This window comes from Schistocerca nitens, chromosome 5 (genome assembly GCF_023898315.1).
Source record: "Schistocerca nitens isolate TAMUIC-IGC-003100 chromosome 5, iqSchNite1.1, whole genome shotgun sequence".
NCBI classification, from domain to species: Eukaryota; Metazoa; Arthropoda; class Insecta; order Orthoptera; family Acrididae; genus Schistocerca; species Schistocerca nitens.
The window spans coordinates 554,360,905-554,388,773 of NC_064618.1; the positions used below are offsets into that span (position 1 = coordinate 554,360,905).

A 27,869-nucleotide genomic window follows, 5' to 3' on the forward strand; every position below is an offset into this window, starting at 1 on the left:
GCTGGGGAGCTGATCGCACTATTCTTCTGCAGCTTTACAAAGCCCAGATACAACCCTGCCTTGATTATGAGAGTCTGGCATACAGTTCGGAATCATCCTCGGCATTGCAGACCCCACAGGGGGCTCACCGCTCTTTGGTGAGTATGTGCTTGGCGACCACGGGGCCCCAGCCCTCGCAGCACCACTTCTCTTTCAGTGCTGCTTGTCTCCTCTTCTCCTGTCCTTTTCCCCTCTCTTGGGACATGTCTCGTGCCTCCACGGGCTCTTGAAGCTCATTTGCGTTGATTTACTTGTAGGACTCTTCTCTCTTGTACTGCTCTTTCCCTATACTGTTCCTTCCCTGTATCGCTCTTTCCCTATACTGCTCTTTTCCTGTATCGCTCTTTCCCTATACTGCTCTTTTCCTGTATCGCTCATTCCCTACACTGCTCTTTTCCTGTATCACTCATTCCCAGCACTGCTCTTTTCCTGTATTGCTCTCTCCCTGCACTGCTCTTTTCCTGTATTGCTCTCTCCCTGCACTGCTCTTTTCCTGTATTGCTCTCTCCCTGCACTGCTCTTCCCCTGTACTGCCCTTTCCCTGTCCTGCTCTTTCCTTGTTTTGCTCTTTCCCTGTTCAGTGTTCCCTGTTCCATTCTTTCCTTGTTCCTTTTTTCCCTTGTTCTGCTCTTTCTTTGTTCTGATCTCTTTTCCCTCTGCTGTGGCATTTGAAGCCATTCTTTCTTTCCTCCTTTCCTTCTTCTCCTCCCGGTGTGTGCTTGACGGCCACCCACACATTTGCCGCGTTGCAGGAGACTGGGTAATGGGTAATTACCAGCCCCGAGTTGGCATGTAGGCCCCGCACGTACCCCCTGGTGCAGGCCAGGCCCAGGAAGGGGTGATTTCCTGAGCTGTTACCTTCCTCCTCTGCCAATTGGTACCTCCATCTGTCATTCGGGAGGTGTGACTTAAGGTGATGGCAATCACCTAAGGCGGGGGACCCCCCTTTGGAGAGCCTCTGCTGGAAGGAGCGCACCATCAGAGACGCTGGCGATTATGGGGGACTTCTTCCCAATGACTGATTTTCCTTCTCTTTCTCAAAGTGTTTTCCATAAACGAAAGTGGAATGAGGCTCCTGCCTCAATGTCTCTTCCTGTTGCGCCTCGATTTCTAGTAGTCTCATGTTTGGACAAAAACCAGACTTTTGCTACTGTTAACCCCTTTGTTATACAGAAAGGCGTGGATGGCATCGCCGGCCCTTTGAAGTCATTCTCTCGTCTCCGCAATGGTACTCTGCTTTTGGAAATTGACAGTGCTCTCCAGGCCGGAAACTACTCAAGGCCCAAATCCTCCACGAATATCCTCTAAAAGTGGAGGCTCACAGGACACTTAACTCGTCCTGCGGAGTTATCTACACCCGGCTGTTGGATGGTTTGACGGAGGATGAAATAACTAATTATCTATCGGATCAGGCCGTTACCGCTGCTCATAGAGTTATGAAAAAGGAAGCTGCCGATTTGGTGCCCACTTGCACATTGTTCCTGACTTTCGATCGGTTAACACTTCCTACCAAGATAAAGGCAGGCTATGAAGTCATCTCTGTGTGCCCTTATATTCCCAATCCATTGCAGCATTATAAATGTCACCAGTTCAATCGTACCAGCATGTCATGTAAAAACGCAGCCATATGTGTCACTTGTAGCCGGGATGCACACGAAGGCACCTGTCCACCTCCTTCCCCCCCACTGCATTAATTGTCGTGGAGACAATGCTGCTTCTTCCCGTTCTTGTCCCGTTTATCAAGACGAGCAGGCTGTTCAGGAGATAAGGGTGAGGAGAAGTTACCTTTTCCTGTTGCCCGGAAACTGTTGGCGAGCTGTAAACTGGCTGTCCCTTTGTCTGGAAGCTACAGCACCGTGTTAGCCTCTGCCCGTCCCACGAAAAACATGGCTACACAAACTTGTGACTTGCAGTTCAGTTCGATGGTGGCAAAGTCACCTCGCCTTCAAGCTGACACTCCATCTCCCGCTTCCCTGGCTGTAGATTCTGCAACCCCTCCTTCACCCTCACTGGCAAAGATGGTTGCAATGCAGCCAGCGAACTGTCCATTCAAAAAGGAGTATTCCCGGGAAGATTTATTACGTACTCCGAGTTCGCAGCTGTCTGGCTCTTCTACCAATCGCCAAAAGCGAAAACAATCATCCGAAGGCAAACAGTCTTTCCCCTCTCCGACTCGTTGACCCTCTTTGACTCATCGGTCCCTTTCAACTGACCGACACCGGGGAAGCTCCATGTATCCCGCTGAGGTGATGGACGGAGATCCTCCACCTGTGGATTGTAGTTGCCGTCCTCCCTCGACGGCTTGCCCTAAGCAGCCATCGAGGTAAGTGTTTCTTCTTCATTCTCCGGTGTTCCTAAATTTGATGGCCCTTTTACAATGGAATATCCGCGGCCTTCGGTCTAACAGGGAGGACCACCAGTTGCTCCTGCGATCGCAGTGTCTGCTTGTAGTCTATCTCCAAGAAACCAAGCTACGTCTTCAAGACCATTTTGCTCTTTCCTATTTTACTTTGCTACGGATGGATCTTCCCCTTACGGGAGGGATTCCTGCTGATGGTGGGGTTATGCTGCTTCTACAAGATGATGTGTGTCATCGTCCTATCGCCTTGCACACCCACCTGCAAGCAGTTGCTGCCCGAGTTTTCCTTCCCGCATTTACCTTTTCCCTCTGAAGCATTTATATCCCTGCATCTTCTGCTGTCACTAAGGCGGACCTGATGCAGCTTATTGCTCAACTTCCTCCGCCCTTTCTGCTCCTCGGTGACACCAATGCACATCATCCTCTCTGGGGCTTGCCTGTCGCCTGCCCGAGAGGTTCTCTTTTGGCAGATCTTCTTAATCATCTTAATCACATGTGCCTTAACACCGGCAAAGCCACATTTCTCTCTGATTCCATGCACACTTATTCCCACTTAGACCTCTTGATCTGTTCTGCCCAGCTCGCTCCATGTCTCGAGTGGTGTGCTCTTTCCGATACTTACTCGAGTGACCACTTCCCTTGTGTGACTCGCCTGTATAATCATACCCTGCCACAGCTCATTGGAAATTCCCTCTTGCTGACTGGAGGCTATATTCCTCCTTGGCAGTCTTTGACGACCGACTGTTTCCCAGCTATGATGATCAGGTCGAGCACCTCGTGGACATTATTCTCCCGGCTGCTGAATCCTCTATCCCTTGTACAACTACTTCTCCCCGTTGGGTCCTGGTCCCTTGGTGGACTGTGGAGTGCGGCAATGCGATTTGTGCCCAACGACGTGCGCTTCGTGTCTTTCACCGTCATCCTACGTTAACAAACTGCATCCGCTTCAAGCAATTATGTGCGCAGTGCTGTTGCACTATTAAAGAAAGCAAGAAAGCGTGCTGGATTTCTTTCACTAGTTTGTTCAACAGTTTTACTCCATCCTCTCTCGTTTAGGCTGGCCTGCGTCGGCTTTCTGGGACTACTTCCCACTCCCCGATTTCCGGTCTGACTGTGGCGGGAAACGTCATAGTCGACCCTGTGGCTGTTTCCAATGCTTTGGGTCGTTATTTAGGAGGTTTCAAGCTCCACCCACTACCATTCTGCCTTCCTTCCTCGGAAACAGGCGGATGAGGCTTGTGCAATCTCTTTTCTCTCTTTGAATCGAGAATGCTATAATACTCTTTGTTCTATGAGGGAGCTCAAGCATGCTCTCTCCTCATCCAGGTCTTCTGCTCCTGGGCCCAAAGCAATCCGTGTCATCATGCTGCAGAATCTTCCTCCTGTGGGAAAACGCTTTCTCCTCGATACCTACAACCGTATTTGGACTGACGGTGTATTTCCCACGCTTTGGCGTGAAGCTACTATTGTTCCCTACCTAAGCCTGGTAAAGATAAATCTTTTCCTTCTAGCTATCATCCAATTTCCCTTACCAGCAATGCGCATGGTCAATGGTTGGTTAGTGTGGTGGCTGGAGTCACACCATCTTCTCACTAATGTTCAGTGTGGGTTCTGAAAGCACCGCTCTGCGATTGATCATCTCGTCACCCTGTCGACGTTCATCATGAATAATTTTCTATAGAAGGAGCAAACAATGGCCATTTTCTTTGATTTTGAAATAGCCTATGATACATGTTGGCGGACAGGCATTGTACGTATTATGCACACATGGGGCCTCCACTGTCGTCTTCCCACTTTCATCTGAGAATTTTTAATGGACCAAGTTGTCCGGGTACGTGTGAGTGCCTCCTTATTCCACACCTTTTCACAGGAGAACGGGGTGCCTCAGGGATTCATACTGAGTGTCATCCTCTTTGCCATAGCCATCAACCCTATTATGGACTGCCTTCCAGCTGGCATTTCTGGCTCTCTTTTCGTGGACGACTTTGCTATTTATTGCAGCTCCCAGTGGACGTGTCTCCTGCAACACTGTTTTCAGCATTGTCTGGACTGTCTCCAATCGTGGAGTGTCACAAATAGTTTCCGCTTTTCTACTGCCAAATCCATTTGTATCAACTATTGGCAGTACAAGGCGTTTCTTTCACCGTCCTTGCGACTGGGCCAAAATGCTCTCCTGTTAGTGGATGCAACAACGTTCTAAGGGCTTACGTTCGATAGGAAACTCAGCTGGTCTCCCCACGTGTCCTACCTGGCTGCACGCTGCAGCTGGTCCTTTAATGTCCTTTGTGTATTGAGTGGTACCTCTTGGGGAGCTGACCGTACTGTCGTCCGCTGCCTCTATCGATCTCTTTTCCGCTTCAAGTTGGATTATGGATGCATAGTCTACTCCTCTGCAAGGCCTTCTATCTCATGCCGTCTAAATACAATACACCATTTGGGGATCCGTCTCGCCACTAGTGCCTTCCGTACTAGCCCAGTTGAGAGTCACTATGCAGAAGCCGGTGAACTACCACTGTCATACCTGCGCAACATCCTACTCAGTAGGTATGCGTGTCGGCTTTCTTCCATGCCAGGCCACCCAACCTTTGACCCCTTTTTTGATGAAATTCTTGACTGCCAGTACGAGACGTACGTTTCTTCTCTGCGGCCTCCTGGCGTCCAATTTCGTCACCTGCTTCAGCAGCTGCAGTTCACACTTCCTGCCACTTTCCAAATGGGCGAGAGCCCTTCACCACCTTGGCTTCAGACAAAGGTTTGTGTTTGTCTTGACCTCAGCTCATTCCCGAAGGATTCAACTCCCGAGATGACCTATCAATGCAAATTTCTCGAACTTCGCTCACAACTTGCTGATAGCATATTTTTGTACACTGATGGTTCGAAGTCCGCCCATGGTATTGGCTGTGCTTTTGTCATCGGTGCGGTAAGTTTCAATACCGGCTTCTCAACCAGAGCACAATTTTTACATCAAGGCTTTTTGCCCTCTATGAGGCTGTTCACTACATCTGTAGACACCAGCTCACTCACTGTATGATCTGCTCTGACTCCCTCAGTGCCCTTCAGAGTCTAGATGATCCTGATACAGCCCACCCCATCATTCGACAGATCCAGGACTGCCTCCATTTGTTCCCGGATGGGGTAGCCCAAGTGATGTTCATGTGGGTTCCTGGCCATGTTGGTTTGCCTGGGAATGACGCTGCTGATGCTGTAGCCAAGGCCGCCATCCATCTCGGTTGGCCCGCCTCTTACTCTGTTCCCTCACAAGATATTCGTACTGTTCTCTATCAGCGTATCACATCACTTTGGCATGACCATTGGTGCTCCCTTCATGGGAACAAACTCAGAGAAGTGAAACCTCCCCCAACAGCCTGGTCGGCTTCCTCCCGGCCGTCTCGCCGTGAGGAAGTAATGTTAGCTCGGTTGCGAATAGGGCACTGCCGCTTTAGTCACCACCTGTTGTTGAGTGGCTGTCCTTTCTGTAGCCATCCATTAACAGTCAGACATTTCCTGATCCTCTGCCCCTATTTTAGCCACTCATGTCTCAGGGTCGGTCTGCCGTCCGCTTTGCCGGTCATTTTAGCAGATGATGTGCGAGCTGTGGCTCACATTTTAAGTTTTTTAAAAAGCAGTAATATGGCAAAAGAGATTTGATTTCTACCTGGTGACTCCGGTTTCTTGTCGATGTCTTTGAGATACTCTTCCGTAATGTCTTGATGTTTTAGATTTGTTTTTTTCTTCCTTTTTGTATTGGACCTTGTAACGGTTTTTTCCTCTTGCGGTCCTAGCATTCCCTGCATTCCCTGGTTCTTTGCTGGGCGCTTATAACCTTGGATGTTTTGCGCCCTACACCCCCACCCCCCACCCCCCAGAAAAAAAAAACCCTCAGCTTTGCAGATACTGGATCTGATACACCACTGCGGGGTTTGACTTGTGACAGGAGGCTTTTGAAGTAGCCCTGTGAACAGCTTATTTGTGGAGGCTGGGGTCTCTCCACTGTGGATCAGGTGCCAACAACAGCTTGTCAAATAAGCTACCCACATTCACAGCTCCCCTATGCATCCAAACTACTGTCTCCTCTTTCCAAACATGATAACCTATCTCCCTCAGTAGTGGTCCTGATCAGGGATTACGATCGCAATCTGCACCCGGGCTATCCTCTCTGAACTTCAGTTGTTTCCTCTTCTACCCCTTATCTGGACCCACTTCCATACATCTCCGTGTTGCATCCCTTGGCCACAGCTTTGTCTTGACGTGTCACAAGGCATGAAAGACTCGGTTCATCCTGAGGCCCTCTGCTGTCAATTTTTCTCCATCCTTGGCACATCTCAGGGTTCAGAAGTAGTCTACACTGATGGCTTGGTGGTTGCTGGTCATGTAGGTGCTGCTTATACTCATGCAGGACGTACTGAACTTCTGTCCTTGCCAAATGGGTTTATTTTTTTCACTGTGTGGTTGGTAGCCATCTCTCATACTCTTGAGCATATTCATTACTGCACTGTTGGAATCTTTCTCATCTGGAGCAACTACTTGAGCAGTTTTCTTGTCAAGGACTACCCTGGCCATCCCTTGGTTATTGCTATCTAGGATTCCCTGTATGACCTTGAGCAGTGTGGACACACAGTGACCTTCATCTGGATTCCAGACCACATCGGGATTCCAAGGAATTAACTCGCTGATAGCCTGACCAAATTGGCTACCAGTATACTGACTTTTTGAGATCGGTTTCCAGAAATAGACATCTGATTGGTATTATGCCATGAGATTTTTGGTGCCGGGAAAACAGAATTGCTCACTCTGACTTCATCAAACAAACTATAGGTGATAAAGGAGACTGTCACTCTGTAGAGGTCATGGAGGCTTCTCGCAAGGTCTCTACTATCCTACTGTTGTTGTGCTGCTCCGGCCGAAGTGGCCGTGCGGTTAAAGGCGCTGCAGTCTGGAACCGCGAGACCGCTACGGTCGCAGGTTCGAATCCTGCCTCGGGCATGGATGTTTGTGATGTCCTTAGGTTAGTTAGGTTTAACTAGTTCTAAGTTCTAGGGGACTAATGACCTCAGCAGTTGAGTCCCATAGTGCTCAGAGCCATTTGAACCATTTTTTTTGTGCTGCCCATTTGACAGTGGTCCACATTTTGCTGGACTGTCCCAACCTAGCCAATCTGTGGTGGACTATCTCCCTGACTCACTACCCCTGGTCTTAGGATACGATGCTTCAGCAACTGACTAAGTTTTATTCGTGAAAGGGGCTTTTACCACTCACTTCAAGAGAGGGCCACTTAACATTATTGGCCCATTATTGAGGATTTGGCAGAATAATGTGTTCCCTTCTCTGCCTAGACCAGGGTTCTTTTCTCTCTCTCCCCCCCCCTCCCCCCTCCCCCCCCCAAATCCCCTTCTCATGTGGTCTGTTAGACTTGTTCGTCTTTTGTCTCTCTGTGCTTCTCCTGCTCTGTCTGTGTTGCTAGTCTTTCCAAGGCAATCTCAGAGTACAGTACCTCTGGTATGTGGCAGGGGCTGGGGTTGTATGTCCACTCATTGCACGTGCTTTCAGGGGCTTCCGGCTGCACCCTCAATGAGGCACCTTGCTTGCTTTTTTCCTCTGACTTCCTTTCTTCTTTTTGTCCTTACCACAGCTTCGCTGACAGTCGTAGACCTTTAGGTTTTCTTCTCCTGGGTTTTGTACAGTGGGCCCCTCTGATCTACAGTCATACAGACCTGTCTGTTCAAGGACAGACGGACTGATGACCTAGTTGTTTGGTCCTTTTAAGCTTCCAAATAACCAACGAGCCAACCATTCGCATGTAGAGCGAGGGGAAAACGACTGAGAATAAGCCTCCATACGAGTTCTAATGTCTCTAATCTTTTCTTTGTAGTCCTTATGCGAAACATATGTTGCCAGCAGTAGAATCGTTCTGCAATTGGCCTCAAATTCCACTACTCTAAGTATTCTCAACAGAGCCTCATGAAAAGAATGTTGTTGTCCCTCCAGTGATTCTGTTTTGAGTTCATGTAGCATATCCATAATACTTGTGGGCTGATTGGACCTACCAGCAACAAATCTAGCAGCATGCACTTGAATTGCTTCAGTGTCTTCCTTTAATCCGACCCAGTAGGGATTCATTCATGCTGTACTCAAGAATGGATCACACGAGTGTTCTGTATGCCATCTCCTATATAGATGAGCTACATTTACCCAAAGTTCTCCCAATAAAGTGAGATTGTCCATTCATCTTTCCTGCTACCAGTCTGACATGCTTGTTCCATGCCATATCATTTTTCAGTGTTACACCTAGATATTTAATCAAGGTGACTGTGTCATGCGGCACATACTAAAGCTGTATTTGAATGTTATGAGATTCTTTTTTCTACTCATCTGCATTAACTTATATTTGTTGACACTTAGAGCTAGCTGTCATGCATCACACCAACTATAAATTTTGTCTAAGTCATTCTGTGTCCCCCTACAGTTACTCTATGATGACAACTTCCCATACACCACAGCATCATCAGCAAACAGCCATAAATTGCTGCTTATGCTGTCCATCAAATCATTTATGTGTATAGAAAATAAGAGCAGTCCTATCAAACTTCCTTTGGAGCACTCTTGACCATACCCTTGTTTCTGATGAACACTTGTCATTGAGAACAATGTACCGGGTTCTGTTACTTAAGAAGTCTTCAAGTCACTCACATAACCGGGAACCTAATCCTTATGCATGGACCTTCAAGAGTGTGCTATGGGGCACCCTGTCAAATACTTTCCAGAGATCTAAGATTATGGACTCTGCCTGTTGCCCTTCATCCATGGTTCGCAGAATATTGTGTGAGAAAAGGGCAAGTTGAGTTTTGTATGAGCAGTACTTTCTAAATTCATGCTGATTTGTGGACAGAAGCTTTTGTATCTCAAGGAAATGTATTACATTCAAATGCAAAATATGTTCAAGAATTCTGCAGCAAACCAGTATTAACAATTTTGGTCTGCAATTTTGCAGCTCCATTCTTTTACCTTTTTTTTATGTAAAGGAGTCACCAACACTTTCCTTTTGCTTGGGACTTTTCAGTGGGTGAAAGATTCATGATAAATGCAAGCTAAGTACAGTTCCCCACAGTCGTTTAATGAACAAAGTAAGATCATATGGACTGTCAGACCAATTGTGTGATTGGATTGAAGAGTTCCTAGATAACAGAATGCAGCATGTCATTCTCAATGGAGAGAAGTCTTCCGAAGTAAGATAGATTTCAGGTGTGCCGCAGGGGAGTGTCGTAGGACCGTTGCTATTCACAATATACATAAATGACCTTGTGGATGACATCGGAAGTTCACTGAGGCTTTTTGCGGATGATGCTGTGGTATATCGTGAGGTTGTAACAATGGAAAATTGTACTGAAATGAAGTAGGATCTGCAGCGAATTGACGCATGGTGCAGGGAATGGCAATTGAATCTCAATGTAGACAAGTGTAATGTGCTGCGAATACATAGAAAGAAAGGTCCCTTATCATTTAGCTACAATATAGCAGGTCAGCAACTGGAAGCAGTTAATTCCATAAATTATCTGGGAGTACGCATTAGGAGTGACTTAAAATGCAATGATCATATAAAGTTTATCATCGGTAAAGCAGATGCCAGACTAAGATTCATTGGAAGAATCCTAAGGAAATGCAATCCGAAAACAAAGGAAGTAGGTTACAGTATGCTTGTTCGCCCACTGCTTGAATACTGCTCAGCAGTGTGGGATCCGTACCAGATAGGGTGGATAGAAGAGATAGAGAAGATCCAACGGAGAGCAGCGCGCTTCGTTACAGGATCATTTAGTAATCGCGAAAGTGTTACGGAGATGATAGAAAAACTCAAGTGGAAGACTCTGCAGGAGAGACGCTCAGTAGCTCGGTATGGGCTATTGTTGAAGTTTCGAGAACATACCTTCACCGAGGAGGCAAGCAGTATATTGCTCTCTCCTACGTATATCTTGCGAAGAGACCATGAGGATAAAATCAGAGAGATTAGAGCCCACACAGAGGCATACCGACAATCTTTCTTTCCACAAACAATACGAGACTGGAATAGAAGGGAGAACCGATAGAGGTACTCAAGGTACCCTCCACCACACACCGTCAGGTGGCTTGCGGAGTATGGATGTAGATGTAGATGTAGATGTAAGTAAGGAGCCAATGCCACAGAGTACTCTCTGTAAAACTGAATTGGGATTTCATCTGTACCTGGTGTCTAATTTGTTTTCAATTCTTTTTGTTGCTTCTCTGTACAAGGGAAGCCTTCTTCAGTGATCTCCATGCAAGAGTCTTTGTGACAGTCAAATGATATTATGTTTAAATGATCCTCCTGCGTGAGTGATTTCATAAACGTGAAGTTCAAAACTTCATCTTTCCTTTTCCTGTCTTCTACTGCCACCCCAGGCTGGTCATTAAGTGACTGAATAAAAGTCTTAGACCTGCTTAGTGACTACAATTTTCTCAGGTTCTTGGCAAGGTACAACAGTTGAAGATGTATGCTTTATATGTTGTTGGTCTTATGAGTGCATATATTTCTACTAAATTTTGCCTGTAGACATTTGGGCTTTCATTTTTGAATTGAAAGTACCACAGTATCTACTTCCTCAGCATTTTCCAGATTTTAATATTAAACCACGGTTGGTCTTTTCCATCCTTAATCCACTTACTTGGCATGTGTGTTTCTAGGCTGTGATTAACAATCAATTTAAACTTTGCCCTTAATTCCTCTCTGCGTATCGTGTTGGACGTAAATAATGTGGATTCATTGTCTAAGTGGAATGCTGACAACTGCTTATCTGCTTTTTCTACCATAAATGCTCTGCTAACCCTCTTTATGGATTTATTAACTTTAGTAACCATTGTCGCTACAATTACATTAAGATCACCAGCCCCTTCTCTATACTCACACTGTTGATAACTTCAGACCTGTTTGTAGTTACAAGGTCTAAAATATTTCCATTGTGTTTGAGTTTTTAATCCATAGATGTCCCAGTCTGTACTCGGTAGATTACAGTTGCTCCTTACTAATATTGCCTGATCCGGGTATTTCCGCATTACTGAGTATAGATCTTCTTTGAATGGTTTGACAGCTGTTACTGTGGAGTCGGGTGACCTGTAAAAGCACCCGATTATTAACGTGATTTCACCTGGGCCTACTGCTCCTATCCAGATAATTTCACAATCAAACTCAATTTTGACCTCAATAGGCACAATATTTTTGTCAATAGCAGTAAACAACCCACTCCTATGGCATCTTATCTGTCTTTTTGATATACATTCCATGCCTCACTTTTTTTTCAGAGCTGTCACATTCACATTGCCTCTAGCTATTGGTTCTTAGAAATGACTTGAAAACATGAGTTTCCACTGAAAGATTATGGCTTAAATGCAGCCCAAAATTCAGACACTGCACTAAGTGTGTGTCATGCGAGTCTGTCTGATGAGTTTTGAGTTACTGAATTGGGACAGTAACCTTATTTCATTTTACTGGTGTTCTTCAGTTGTACATAATTCAAAATTTGACAGCACTGGTTTCATGAGCAAAACTATATAGCTGCTTGGGTCTCATGATTTTGTTTTTAAATAACCTTTGTAAACTATAGAAGTAAGTCATTTTGAGAATTTCTCCAAGTCTATTGCAAGCACTTTTACCATGTGCTGTGAGAAAATATATCATTCTGCATCAATATTATAATCAGTCTTATGATTCATGTGTTGAGAATTTGTGTATCACTCCCATCAGAAAACCATAATATCTTTTTAATGTTCAGCAAGTTTTCCTTTCACGCTAAGATCAACGTTGACTGGAAAACATTAAATGCCACTGTGTTGTGACATAATTCAGATACTCAAGATCAGCACTATAGATGTTAAAGTACACATCAAAAGGATGCAGAATAGCTTGGCCAATGGTCCAGTGGTAGGACTGCATTTCATCTTGAAGCACAAATGAGTAATTTTCACCAAAATCCTGGGTTTTAAGAACTTGTTCCTCTTGTAAGTTATTTTGTATAGCCAGAAAACTGGTTTGCCTCACTTTGGAAACCAAATGTGACCTAACAACAGAAATTTCATTCAGTGATGGTAAATTTAACATCATCAATAAGCACCTAAACTATTTAAATTACACTTCAGATGTTAAAAGTATCCCTCTCATATCTGAGGAAGTTCGCATATTCACTACAGTTTACCAAATAGTTTTTGCCATCCATCTCCTAATGAATAAGATTACTGAGAGGATAATTTATATGTTTTTCCACTTTGGGCTCAGTACATGTCATATAACAGTGGAATAAAAAATTCCATACTTGTTTGGTGTAGTACTATATTTGCAAATTAATTTTTCTTCCAGCACATCCTTTCTCCAATTTCAACTTTAGGCAAACAGAATTATGAAAAAAGCCAATATATTTTTTTGAGGCAAAACAAGACAGCAGTTTTGAGAATTTCAGGAACAATTTTTAGATTTGTTAGAATTTCAGGAACAATTTTTAGATTTGTTCAAGATTAAGCTCGTTGCTTATAAAATTAAAGCACAGTTACAGAGTTTTTAATCACTCCCAAGTCAGTTCTTAGCTTCAGTAGTTTTGTAGTTAGGCTCAAGTTATGTCTCACGCCATTTAGAAAGTTGGACAATTTTTTGTATTTTGAAACACAAAAGCAAAAAGCTGGCAGTATTTGTTAACTGCTTAGATACAGTTAAACAACAAAACATTGAACTCTGGGACATCAGGGTCCAGAAAGTAACGAAAATTGATTGATTTGATATAGAATCAAGCTTCAACAGTAGTGAACTGGCCTCATCACAGTCTGACTCATTAATGATCAAAGTACACGCTCCAGTTAGATTAATGTAACCACCAATTATGTTTTATGTCAGCATGCAGTAATCACTCACAGACAGCAGATGGCAGCACTAGCTGTGGAGGGTATATAAAGCATGTCAGGTGGAGGGGGGGGGGGGGGGGCAGGGGTGGAAAACTGTGCAATCATTGTCTTAATGTGGAAATGAAGTGATCGATCTGATTTCCAAAAGGGCATGGTCATTGGCTTTCGGGCCAAGGGTGGAAGCATTTCCAAAATGGCTTTGTTTGTGAAGTGTTCGCATGCCATTTTGCCTTGAAGTACCGTATTTACTCGAATCTAAGCCACACTCGAATCTAAGCCGCACCTGAAAAATGAGACTCGAAATAAAGGAAAAAAAAATTTCCCGAATCTAAGCCGCACGTGAAATTTGAGACTCGAAATTCAAGGGGAGAGAAAAGTTTTAGGCCGCAACTCCAAATCCAAACAAAGTTGGTCCATTGTAATATGAGACACGATTTAGGTCGAATGAATGACGATACAGCTACAGTAGTTTGGTTCGAGTCGTAAGCTTAGCAGTTAAGCTTTACCATGTAGCCATTGCTATGCGTCAGGCGCTCCGTCCGTATTTATACGGGTACCCTTCCTTTTTCACGTGCTTCGTCTGGTTTGAATCGATTGCTTATTTTGCTTTGATCTGATAAGTGCCGTTTTCTTTGTTGTAGGTGTTTATGTCACTCTAAGCTGAAAATGCATTACTGTACTGTGTCATACATTGTTTGTCGCATTCTGATAGTGCGTGTTTACGGCCTGTCGCCACTCGTGGCATGGCTTTCTTTTGTGTGCGCTACTGCCGCTTTTTTTTTAAAAAAAAAAAAAAGGAGAGAGAGAAAAAAATCGTCTCATTAGCGAAACAATGGCAAGGGACTGCTATTTGTTGTTACTTACACTGCTGCTTTCTTTGATAATGATCAACAAGAACAAAATAATAGACTGCGTATGATAGAACATGTTCGGAACGAGAGTTAGGCGAAAATTTTTCTCCGTTTCAAAATCTTTGCGGCCGCTTCTTTAGTACATCAAATTCTGCACAGAAATTAGAGTCATCTTAGATGTCTCACTCTAGTTTCGTAGTTTATTAGGCAGACAGGATTTAAACGAGATAGCAGCAAACACGAAAGAATACATGGCAAAATGTTTATATTCGTATTATTCTGATGGTGAAAAGAATAATGCATGTGATTCACATTTCATCAGGTTCCTATTAGCAACCATCTCTTCTCACAGGTAGGAAAAAATTCAGAACGTAGAGTTGACCATATTGACAAACGTCTCAAGCAGTCTTGCTAGTCGGATTTTCGTAGTACATTGAAATTCTGCTACATTCGAAGATGAGCAATACGGAATTTGTATTTACTTCATTGGATAATGTATGAAAATGCAGTGGTCGAAACTCGGGACGGAGAAAAAAAACTCGTCTTCCACCTTTTTTTTTAAATTTATTTACTGACGCAGAGGTTTCGGCGCCAGTATTTATCTTTGTGCCTACAAAGCATGTCTGTGTAGCGCTACATGTATTCGACGGCAGAAGTTAGTTGTGGCGGCACCTATCGACATTTTTCAGAACTTCCGTTTGCTTTGTACTCGATTCTAAGCTGCAGGCGGTTTTTTGGATTACAAAAACCGGAAAAAAAGTGCGGCTTAGATTCGAGTAAATACGGTATACTGTTCACAGCAAAATAGTGTTATCCAAAACCAGTGCTGAGTCAACTGTAGTACACCATGACCATTGGTGACAGGTGTGAACTGGCTGTGGAGACATGTATGGGTGAACAGATGCAAAACTGTTGAGCAACTGACTGCTCAGATGAAACAAGGGGCTACCAGGGGTATCTCCTCAGCAGCTGTTCAGTGAATGTTGGTGCGTATGTGTCTCTTCAGCAGGCACTTGGTTCACGTACCCATGCTGACTGTTGTTCATTGGCAATGAAGGCTGGAATTTGCATGCCAGTATCACAACTGGATGTCCACTGAGTGGTGACAGTTGGACCTTTTAGTTGAATTACATTTTAAGCTCCGGTGGACAGATGACATTGACATGTATGGCATGAAACATCTGGAACTAAACATCACGCAACAATTGTTGGAAGAGTACAAGCCAGAGGAGGGAGCGTTATGGTCTTGGGAATCTTTTCATGGCATTCTGTGGGTGATCTCATCATTCTGAAAGCCACAGTGGATCAACACAAGTATTCATGTATCCTAGGGGACCATGTCCACTGCAGTCGTGTGTGTGTGTGTGTGTGTGTGTGTGTGTGTGTGTGTGTGTGTGTGTGTGTGTGTGACGTCTATTTTTGACAAAATCCTTATGGGCCAACAGCTTTATTTGTGACAGTCTTTTTGTTGTGCCTATCTGTGACTTAGCATCTCCACTATGTGGTGAGTGGCAACTTTCCTTTTCATAATATTGTTACATTCCATCCTGGATTTTCCATTGTTTTATTGAAGGACTTAATCTGGTTGCTAATAATATTTACCAGTCTACTTTCAGTGTGTGTTTGAGTTATGAACTTGTAAATGAGTGTATGTTTTCCTTTGTCTTTATCTGAAGAAGGACTTAGTCCGATAGCTAATAATATCTACCACTTTGGTTTTCAATGTGTCTGTGTGCCTCTATGTGGTGAGTAGTACTCTATCCTTTTCATATTGTTTTTACTCAATCCTAAATCTTCTGATGTTTGCTATGTGTTGTCAACGTATGTGAATGGGATGGTTACAACATAAATTAATAAATTTTCTCGAAAGCTGCTTGTAAATACTTATTAAATGCAATATTTATTACCTTTACTGCAATACACCCACATTTCCAATCAGTTGACAATGCAATCCAACAAGCAGTCAGATTGTCCTCTCTCTTTTTTAGGATGGCTATTGTTTTACATTCTTGATTTTGAGAAGTAATGTAGAAAATATAATTGATTATTCATCACTAATGATTTGATTAATGAATTGGAGCTAATAGCTTTAGGGGGTATGTGTAAGGCAACGTGTTACATTGTTGTCCCCATACAGCGCACTACGATTGGAGCAACACCATACATTATGTAAGAAATTTATGTCAGTAGAGGACGTTAGTATGTTTTTATTAATTGTACCTGGTTAAATTAGTCTTATCATGTTGATCTTCCGTATTTTACAGTGATGTTACCAGATCTTCAAAAAAACAATCTGTATGAACTTTTATACAGGGTGTCCAAAAAGTCTTTCCCTGATTACATAAATTGATGCCTCAGGCTAGAAGTTAGATAAAAATATGAAACTAGTGTCTAATTGTTTACGAACTATCAAAGTTTTTTTCACACATCAGTAAACTTCCATATGAGCACTCTTGGTAGCACGTAGCACATCTACGCGATATTCAATTTCCGTCCACACATTAGTCAACATCACTGGAGGGATCGATTCAACGACTGTGTTTATGCGTTGCTGCAGGGTTTCAAGATCTGGTACACGTGTTCAGTAGACCTCGTCCTTGCAATAACCCCATAAAAAGAAGTCTAATGGGGTTATGCCAGGAGAGCGTGGAGGCCAAACCGTTGGCCCATCACGACCAATCCATTACCCAGGAAAGGTCATATCGAGATAGGCACGGACGTCCAAACCACAATGACGCGGTGCACCGTCTTGCTGAAACAAGACATTGGGGTGATACTGAAGCAGCTGAGGAACAGCATACAGTTGCAACATGTCCAGATTCACTGCAGATGTGATGGTAGCCTCAGCGAAGAAGAATGGCCCGATAATTCGATCGTGCAATAGCGCGCACCAAACATCCACCTTTGGACTGCCTCTGGTGCACTCCATGACCTCGCCAGGGGGTTGTGAACCCCCAAATGCGCACATTATGGCTATTCACTATTCCACTGACAAAAAAGGTCGCTTCGTCGGAAAAGGCAATTCGTCTGAGATAACCATCATTGTCCCCAATACGTGATAGCATTTCGACCGCAAAGTCATATCAACGTGTGCTGTCATTGGGCAACAAGGTCTGAATGATTTGCACTTTGTATGCACGAAACAATAAATGTTTGTGTAAAATGTCATGGAGGGAGCTTTTTGGCATCTGTAATTCATGTGAGGCCCTGCGCACCGATTTATTCGGACTTCGCAGAAAAGACTGCCTTACAGCATCCACCCTGTCTGCTGAGGTTCTTGGTCGACCAGACCTCGGAAGGTCAACAACCAATCCTGTGTTCTTGAACTTCTCATACCAGGCTTTAATGTTCTTGACATCAGGTGAATTCCTTCCAAATGTTGTCTGGAAGTGTCTCTGCACTGTGGTTGGTGATTGTGTCTCATGGTATCACAGGACACACTGTGTCTTCTCCTGATTGGTTAACATGGCTTCTTGGGCACTGCACCTCATCCACTACTTACATACTGCAAACCTAAAACAGAAAAAAAAACATTGATAGTTGTAAACAATTCGACACAAGTTTCATATTTGTATCTTACTTCTAGCCTGAGTTATCAATTTATGTAATCAAGGAAAGACGTTTCGGACACCCTGTATTTCTTTTAATTATTTAGTGGTTCACATAACCACTCTAGTACAAGTGACTGCACTAGACATCAGATTATTGCTGGTTTTCAGATTGGTATGTAACTACATTTTATCAATATGATCTTCAGTTTTTTTTTTTTTTTAATTATTTGTTTGTACCAATTCTGTTTGGACCATTGTATGAAACAATTAATGAACTTTTGTATGGATCACTTCACCCCTAATGTACACTGTGTGATCAAAAGTATCCAGACACCTGGCTGAAAATGACTTACAAGTTTGTGGCGCCCTCCATCGGTAATAGTAGGATTCAGTATTGTTTTGGCCCACCCTTAACCTTGATTACAGCTTTCACTCTCGCAGGTATACGTTCAGTCAGGTGCTGGAAATGGCAGTGCATTCTTCAGGGAGTGCTGCACTGAGGAGAGTTATTGATGTCCATCGGTGAGGCTTGGCACAAAGTTGGCATACCAAAACACCCCAAAGGTGTTGTATAGGACTCAGGTCAGGACTCTGTGTGGGCCAGTCCATTACAGGGATGTTACTGACGTGTAACCACTCTGCCACAGGCCATGCATTAGGAACAGGTGCTCGATCGTGTTGAAAGATGCAATCATAATCCCCGAATTGCTCTTCAACATTGGGAAGCAAGAAGTTGCTTAAAACATCAGTGTAGGCCTGTACTCTGATAGTCCCATGCAAAACAACAAGAGGTGCAAGTCTCCTCCATGAAAAACACAACCATACCATAAAACCACCACCCCTGAATTTTACTATTGGCTCTACACATGCTGGCAGATAACGTTCACCAGGCATTCGCCATACCCGCACCCTGCCATCTGATCACCACATTGTGTACCGTGATTCGCCACTCCACACAACGTTTTTCCACTGTTCAGTCGTCCAATGTTTAAAGTCATTGCGCCAAGTGAGGCATCGTTTGACTTTTACTGGCATGATGTGTGGCTTATGAGCAGCCGCGCGACCATGAAATCCAAGTTTTCTCATCTCCTGCCTAACTGTCATAGTACTTGCAGTGGATCCTGATGCATTTTGGAATTCCTGTTTGATGGTCTGGACAGATGTCTGCCTATTACACATTACGACCCTCTTCAACTGTCAGCGGTCTCTGTCAGTCAGCAGACAAGGTCGGCCTGTACGTTTTTATGCTGTACGTGTCCCTTCATATTTCCACTTCACCATCACATTGGAAACAATGGACCTAGGGATGATTAGGAGTGTGGAAATCTGGCATACAGACATATGACACCCAGTCACCTGATCACGTTCAAAATCCATGAGTTCCGCAGAGCGCCCCAGTCTGCTTTCTCACGATGTCTAATGACTACTGAGATCGCTGATATGGAGTACCTGGCAGTATGTGTCAGCACATTTCGCCTAATATGAAAAACTTATGTTTTTGTGAGTGTCCAGATACTTTTGATCACATAGTGTATGTACAAACGAATTGTATGTTGACATTGCTTAATGTGTTTTAAAAAGTAATCTGCAGTTATACCCACTGCTACAACAACAACAACAACAACAACAACTACTACTACTACTAGAGTTTCCTTCTGCCTATACACCACTAAAGTCATATGGTGACATGCACTGCTTTGAGTTTGTCAGATTATAGTTTACTCAAATGGCATGTTGACTATGATGGATCATTGCTGTTGGATAATGTAGTATTTTACATATTGTTTTATATAATCAAGTCTGATTCTGTAATTTCCTTATATTTTAGCAATGGAGATGGCTATTTATAGCTGAAATCTGGATATGCAAGAATAATAAAAAAACCAATGGAATTGGGACTGATGGCTGTGTTCCTTATCTTCCTTACAAATGAAGTGTCACATTTTTCCTGGTTGATAGGTTGAGACAAATAATCTACAGAAGTCATCATGGAACTGCCGTATTGATGATCATTTAGTTAATACTCTGATATACATTTGGAAGGAAACTGCTTTTACAAAAGTAATCCCCAAAGTTGTTTCATAAAAGTAGTATGGCTTGATATGAAGACAGTTGGATGCACTGCCCATTATTTTCTGTGGCCATACCCTACACTATTAGGCAGCACCACCACATCAGTTACATGCAGCACTGTCCTTTAATACTTGTGCTTCTGTCTTGAGTTCTTATCTGTTTCTCTACAGTGTCTTATGTGAAAAGTGTAAAATAGAGACATGAAATAAAAGAATAAGTCTCCCTTTCTCTTCTATCTTACCTCACTCCTATTATTAATATTACCATTTCACACCAATAAATTTTAGATACTTTGCTGTACAGTGAGCAACCCTAAGTCTTGTAATTCCTGAATTCCAGTTCTTTCACAAATTACATATGCTTACTTCTCAATTGTTCAGTAGTTATTAGTGAGTAAAAAGGTGAAATTATCATCAACCAGCTGCTTATTTTGTATACTGCCCTCGTTGACTGCACATAGCCCTGTTGGAGGTGATGTGTGGTTGCTTTCTTCTGACTTGAGAATTGGCTCATCCAGCCAGTTAGAAAGGACTTACAGTTAATGAGGAATCTGAATCAAATTGTGATTTGGCTTCCTTTACTTCCACAAAGCATTGCAAGATATTAAAAGTGGATTTTGTCACAGGAATAGTTATATCTGCAAGAGATTAGAGTCAGATTTGCAATCTGAGACTTATTCGCTGAGATAAACTGTGACTGTTGGTGAATATGAAATTAAGCAAAATGAAGAGGATGGGAAAACACAGCTGTACTGGATGGAGTGTAGGTTGATAACCTGTTTAGCAGAAGAGTAACAGCTGGTAGATATTCGTACCTGGGAGTAATAGGGTGTTGTAAAGGAAGTGGGATGATCTCTTCGGTTCATAATGGGTAAAGTGAATAACAGGTTTCTGTTTAGTGGTAGGTCACTGAGAAACAGGAGTTTGTCTACAAAAGAGATATCTTAAAAGCATGTGTTGCTTGTATTAAAATACTGATAATATAAGTGGGATTCACATCAGTGTAGATTAACAGATGATAATATGCACATACAGAGAAGGGCCATGCGAATGATCGTATAGCTGTTAGCAAGGGAGTGTAACAGAAGTACTAACAAATCTCACCTGACAGACACTCAAAAAAACTATTCATGTTTCATAAAAACCCACTCAGAAAATTCCAGAAATTGGTTTTTAGGATGGAAAGTATGAATATTCTCCTGCACTCTGTTTCCCTTCTGAAGAAAAAGTGTAAATTAAATTAGACTTAACAGCTTTTATGGAGGTATATAGGTGATCATTAAAACTTTATAGTAATTCACAGAGTGTAGATGTATGTGGAGATAACAATGGTACAAATAGAGTTGGTACAAGAGAAATACAGGATGGCAGTGCCATTGATTGATGTCATTTTAGAGACTGGTTAATGTCTTGAATATATATATGAAACCTCAGGGAAATGAGTTACATAAGTTGATCAACCAAACTGAAATATATCAAACGTTTATTTTTGGAGCACACAGCATCAAAGTGGCCTAGGGGGTTAGCTTCATGTATTTGCAGAATAGGTATATGTTCTTTAAATGTACTATAAGAACTATTAACAGCTATTTTGTTTAGGGTGTTGTGTCTTTGGCACATCCTGATGGTTTTAGTACTGTTTATACACCTGACTGAGCAAGTGAGATGTCTTGATGCTAGACATTTTAATTTAACTTATCATACAATGGATGTAGACACTACTCCATATACTCCTATTGGCTAAATATCTCATCTGAAGACCCCATTCTCCATTGGAGATGATGTTCTTAGCACAGAGGAACTAAGGAGCTTGTTGTTTGACATTCCTTACTTTAGTACCATTGTGGAGTCACAAGATAAACATAATAAAACGTTTTTCGTATAAGAAATTCCTGAAATAACTATAGAAATTGACACTGTGGAAAGTGCTGTGTCAAGTTGGGATTATAGGTGAATTTTTCTAGACATGATTATCCTGGATTTTCCATTGTTTAGTTTGATAGTTATAGTGAGACATAAGAAAATTGCTTCAGTTTGTGGGGATCTTAGAACAGTTATATGTATGTTTGTAACATAAGTGCTACAACAGTATATTAGTGTATAAGTAATACAAATGCTGCCCTAGAAGAACCCCAAGTGCAAAATTAGCAAACAATAAAGGTACCTGAAACTGTTGATGTTATTAGACTGAAATCCAGTTTATTAATAACACATTTTTCTCTGTTGCATAATGATATTTCTGTTTGAATATCTGTTGATTATTAAATCATGGAAAGCTTGTTTTTTTGTGTAGGTGGTGTCATATAGTAGCAGTGGTACCTTACTGCCAAACTTTATTAATTTTCAAATTTTTACATTGAACCAGTCATTTGACCTTTCTCAACTGAAGCACATGTCGTGAATTTGGTGGACAATGTATAAATGTTGGAAGGTTGCCTTTTTGTATGAAAAGAGGAAATGATAAATAATAACACATATAATGACTTTTTTTGATAATACAGAAGAGATTCAGAGGTTTTCATTGCAAATAGAAATTACATTGCATTTGTGACCTGCTTACTCATAATGGTAGTTTTGTTGATGCCTAGTTTGTATCAGATGTGGTAGTGAAGCTGCGGTTGTCTTTCTGGTCTTTGTCGTATTCTGTAATCTTTAAAAATTACTAGTTGATGCAATGTCTAACTGTTCATTAACTTCCAGGTTCCAGGTTCCCAGTTCTTCAAGTTCTCATCGTAATGGCCAAGATTTTGCCTTTCGTGGAGAACTGAGTGATGATGAAGTTATATATTAAATGATTTGTGGGTATTTGTCATTGCACTTCCATTTCTGGTAACTTGTGAAAACATATTGCAATACAACTGTATAGAAATGGCATTTTTTCAAAATAAGTAAATAACAGTTGAATTTATAGTAACTAGAAAAATATAGCTTCAGTGAAGCATATAGTATTTTTCTATATATTTGACTGTAATTCATGGTGGAATTGAATGACTGCATTCCATTGCATATTTGTGCTATTAAAACTGTAATTAGACAAAAAGTGGTTGACATATTGAATGATGAATTAGCAGTTGTGATCATTTGTCTGAGCTCACTTCAGCACTTACAATTTAGAAAAAAAAAAAACCAGCAAATATTTCAGGAAAAAGTAGCTGTCTAACAAAGCTCACTTCTCAGATCTTGGGTGCTCTTTCATATCTGAACATTCAAATGAAGCAGAACAGAATGCTAATCATCTGTGAATGAACTGTGGAGTTTTATAATAGACACATAATGGCAGAGGTGGTTCCCCTTCTTAAGATCTAGTCGAACTTGTGGGGATGCTGATAATGCTTCATGGTATATTTGGCTGGAACCTCCCATGACTTAGCTCACAGGTGAGTAGCAGACTGAATTGACATGGAAGATTCTTTTGTCCCAGTCTTGAGCCCATCAAATTGTTGGCTCTCCTGTAGCTTGAGGTGCTAGTATTTGAGTTGCTCCACTTTGTACAATAGATGACTTCTGTAAATTTTCTGCTTGTTATTGAAAAATTTTACTTAGGAAATTGCATTTTGTATTTTAGTGAGTTCAGTTTTCCTATGTACAAATGTGACTGCAGAAACATATATTTATTTATGTAAGAGAAGACTTGTGATATATAAACTCATGTAATTAATGAATAATATAATTTAAATTTACTAGATCCCTTTCTGTAAAAAGTGATGCAAGTTTTTATATTAAAAAAATCACTTGAGGTAACTGTTAAATTACAAAGAGAACGTATGGCTGGCCATTTCATCATTCACTCAATTAGTTCCTGTTTTACTGTTTGGATCATCATCTTTTCCTCTCCTTTTCCTGGTTATTACTTACACTTTTCATACCACTTGTCATTTCTCTTGTTTTTAATCCATCTCACTGTTCTTCTGTCTTCCTTAAGCCGTCGGCACACGGACCGTGCTGCCGAACGTTGAGCGTTGAGCGTGCCGAGTTTCTGACGTCACAGCATGGAATAGCACGCTCGGGAGTCTTTCCGAACGTGCAGAGCAATATCTGGCATGTCAGATATTCTCAGCGTGCGTCTGAGCGTTGACCAATGACATGGCACAACGCCACCTACGTCACACGCACGCCGTCTCCCTTCAGTACAGAGTTGTGACGCGCCATATTGTCATTCATTTCAAGCCTATACGTATATATGCCGTTCCGAGCACCAGCAAATTGAGAATCACCGCAAAACTCATTGTTAACTGTGTGATTCGTTCCAATACATATTCGCGGCAAAATAATTATTGTAACTTGCGTATAATGAGATTAGGCTATCTGAAGGCAGTGACACACTGAAGATCCACCCAAAACCCATTTTTCTTGGTACAATGTGTTATAATTAAATTTCAGTTAGTAAAATATCTACGATTAAAGTTTCTGGCAAGAGGTAAGGTACTATCATTAGACACAGCAGATGTGATGTTGGTATAGCGTAATGAATAGCATCATTGTATACTAATGAGGTTTTTTTGTTGGGGCGGTGGTTCGCGTCCTGACACGACAAATTTTTTTTTCCTAACATTCGCGTTTTTATTTTCTTTTACGCTTTGTAATTGACATGTTGCAAAGATTCTGCTACTGGGTACGAACAGTGATCAAGTAAGACTGACCTTGGGATTTTACTAAAATGTGGGAATGATGAAATAATGTTTATCTTATGCGGAAAGTATTCCAATTTTGTAACGCACTGTTTGTAATGGAACTTTTATAAGCCTGTGTCCTTATTGATTGGACATGGTACTTTCCTTTTCGTGGACGATGGAAGAAATGTGCATTTTAATAGAGCTAACGTGGGAATTTTACGCGCCCGTTGAGTAAACAGTGCGATTAACGAACTAGAAACATCCTTCAACTGTCGCTTGAGTGCGTTGCGATCGCGTATACCACGTTGGGGTCCACGTACCGTATGCACAAGTCGCATCATTCCTGAGCGTTGAGCAGCACGTTGAACTGGGCACGCTCAACGTTAACGTTCGACAGCACGGTCCGTGTGCCGACGGCTTTAGGCTTGAAGCTTCCACAGAGCTGATTGTGTACTATATTTGAGCTCTTAGTGTCTCTGATACCTCCTACTTCATCCATATCTGTCCCAGCCCTATTACATGTGATTCTTCTCTACCTGATGTCTGAGTGATCTGCGTCCCTTTTCTAACCTTCCCCACCATATTTCTCTTTCCTCCCTGAGGAAGGAACTAACAGATCTGAAAGCTTTATATATGGGTATCTATTGGCAGTACTTAGAATTTTGCCTCTTGAAATAAATACTGCCCAGCCATTCTGTCTCCTTATAATGATATAATTATTTAAGTGATAGTAATTTTTTTACAGAAAATGACATACAAGTTTGTGTGTTCACTCACAGTTCTTGTCTGTGGAGAGTTATGTGTCTTGTAAAATTTAATGTTATAAAGCAGTTTGAAATGTCAGAAAGTTTTTTTCTTTATTGATGCCGCTTTCCTGTACTTGCCTTTTGAGAGTGGTATTAATATTAATTCCTACAGAAGCTTGAAGTTTTATTACATTTGTATCATTTTACAATTACAGTGCTACATTGTCTGTGTAATGCGTGTATCATGAAAGGATAAGGATACAAGGCAGAAGTTGTCTGTCACTAGCCTGTTCAACAAATATATAAATAAATAAAAGGGGACATAAATGGGGATATGAACATCAGCAATAAACATGTGAATGGGAACAGAAATATTCAATGGTACTTTGATAGAACCTCATTCATGCTTGTTTCTCCTTGATCCTTTCCATACAAATTTGGGCACTGGACTCGCATTCGGGAGGACGACGGTTCAACCCCGTCTCCGGCCATCCTGATTTAGGTTTTCCGTGATTTCCCTAAATCGTTTCAGGCAAATGCCGGGATGGTTCCTTTGAAAGGGCACGGCCGATTTCCTTCCCAATCCTTCCCTAACCCGAGCTTGCGCTCCGTCTCTAATGACCTCGTTGTCGACGGGACGTTAAACACTAACCACCACCACCACCACCACAAATTTGGGATGTAGGGCTATAGCTGAATGGTTAGAGTTTCACTGCCTTAACTCTACTCACAGATATTAAGAATGATCCAGTCTCATTTTTTGAAATTTCAGTTTTTGCTGAAGAGTGAAAGGTGAATGGGAGGGGATAGACAGAGAGAAAGAGTTTCTCCCCCTCCTCTCTCTCTCTCTCTCTCTCTCTCTCTCTCTCTCTCTCTCTGTGTGTGTGTGTGTGTGTGTGTGTGTGTTCACAATAAAGCTGGCTGTGGTGGAAAAATGGTATTGATGCTCATTACTGAATTTGATGATTGAAATGTCTCTTCCTCAGTCTTTTGCTGTGTATCACAAACGAAATTTACGTTAAATAATTATTCCTTTTACCTGTAACACTGCGCCCAATGCTTTTTTTTGTGAAGTACATCAATAGTGGCCTCTCAGATATATGTAACTTTTTACTGATTAACATTATGATTAACTTAAGCTATTTGCCTACTTAACTTATTAATTATTTCACTTTTGTGAGCAGTTGGGCAGCCTGTGTGTTCCCACTGCTCTCGCTGAGTGCCTGTGGGCGCAGTGATCGAGTGGGTAACACACATGCAGTACATGTGCTGTAGAACTACCCCACATGTGCATGCTGATGGTAGAGCTGGTGTCTGCTTGCCATTGCCTGTGCTGTATGGGATACCGTTTGAATGACTTGGTCTAATGATTTGCTCAGCTCATCCTGGATTTTTAATTTTTTGAGCAGCTTCCTTCTTGTAATGTTGAAAATTTATTTAACGCCTGTGTAAAATCCTGACATTTCTTGATGCCAGTTTTTGCTTCATTCATTGAAATGACAGAAGCTTTCAATTACTTTTAATTCATTGAATTATTAATTACAAAAGTGCTTGCACTTAAACAGTTGTTAGTCTTTAAATTTATTCATGGGAAGTGATCAGTTCTGAAGTACAATTATAAAGGTTGCCACAAAATTATTTCACACTTAATATAGTAGAAAATGCACATTTTCACATTGGAGAAATACAGTTCCATTTTATTGCGAGTGTACACTTTTTTCACTTCTCTGTTGATCTCCCGTGCATTAGTGTATCACAGTTGTCTGGCTGGAATATTTTCACAGAAACAAAGGCACAGATAATTTTTGTGTTTAAATTACCAAGCTGTTCTGTTGCATATATTTTCAGCTATTTGACCTGTATGGCTTCTTTCCGTAAACTTCATATTGAACTTCACTCTACAATAAGGAAGTGGTTATGTGAAATCATATGAAGTGGTGGCAGTCCTTTAAATTTTTACTAAATCAGAAATTTTCCTATGTCAGTCTGGAATTAACAAGAAATGTCTTTGCCATTTTCTTTGAACATTATTTGCATCATTTTGTAACTAATTTTGAAGGCAAAAAATTCTTTTATCTTTGATTAATGTCAAGGAAATAAACTGACTGCAGCATGTGCTCACTAAACTGTTATTTCAGTTACATTCACTGGTTCATTGCCACCGCCTGTCCTGTCAGCTTCCCAGAAAGCCGCTTCTCATTGTCAATATCAAACCATATCAACAATTGTCACAGAAAAGAAATTTTCTTCTCTGATTTCAGTACCAACCCGTATTATTAAAAGTGCAACCTGGTTCACTTTTACCCTCGAGACCTACAATTACTTCACTAGTTTTTAATAACATTTTCTTACATTATTTAAATCTATGACAGTGTGTTAGAGCAGCTGTACTGTATGAGCAAGCTAGGCAGACATATAGGGTGCCAAAAATAGGGAAAAGGGGGACAAGAAGGTACTAAATTTGGTTTGGAAATAAAAAAATCTGATCAAAATTATCTTGTCATCCCAAAGGAATGCAGAATCGATCATGAGAGGTGGACCCACCAGCTTAGAAGGTAGTGGGAAGTGTTGTATTGTCGACAGAGAAGCAGTAGCAGCAGAATGGGTTGGTTAGGAGAGCTCAGGGAGTTTGAATGTGGACTAGTCATAAGATATCACCTGACTAACAAGTCCATCAACTGTTTTAAAGTTGCAGATGTTGACTGTTTGTGATGGCATTGTGAAGTGGAAATCTGATGAACAACC

General features: G+C 41.8%; 1 protein-coding gene across 6 annotated transcripts in view; it reads left to right on the plus strand.

Annotated features, from left to right (window-relative positions):
• Positions 1–25,504, plus strand: part of LOC126259640 (coiled-coil domain-containing protein 102A) — a 145,848-nt gene extending 120,344 nt beyond the window's left edge. For 2 of the 6 annotated variants that reach the window (XR_007546543.1, XR_007546542.1), the window contains exon 10: positions 22,466–25,504. Coding sequence is in view for 4 of the 6 variants with exons in the window: in XM_049956572.1 (XP_049812529.1) it covers positions 22,466–22,556 (91 nt within the window). In the remaining 2 variants the exon portion in view is untranslated. Of the gene's footprint in view, positions 1–19,521; positions 19,958–22,465 lie in introns of those variants that run through there. The other 4 variants (XM_049956572.1, XM_049956567.1, XM_049956569.1 and 1 more) reach the window with 3 other exon arrangements.
• Positions 25,505–27,869: the final 2,365 nt, after the last annotated feature.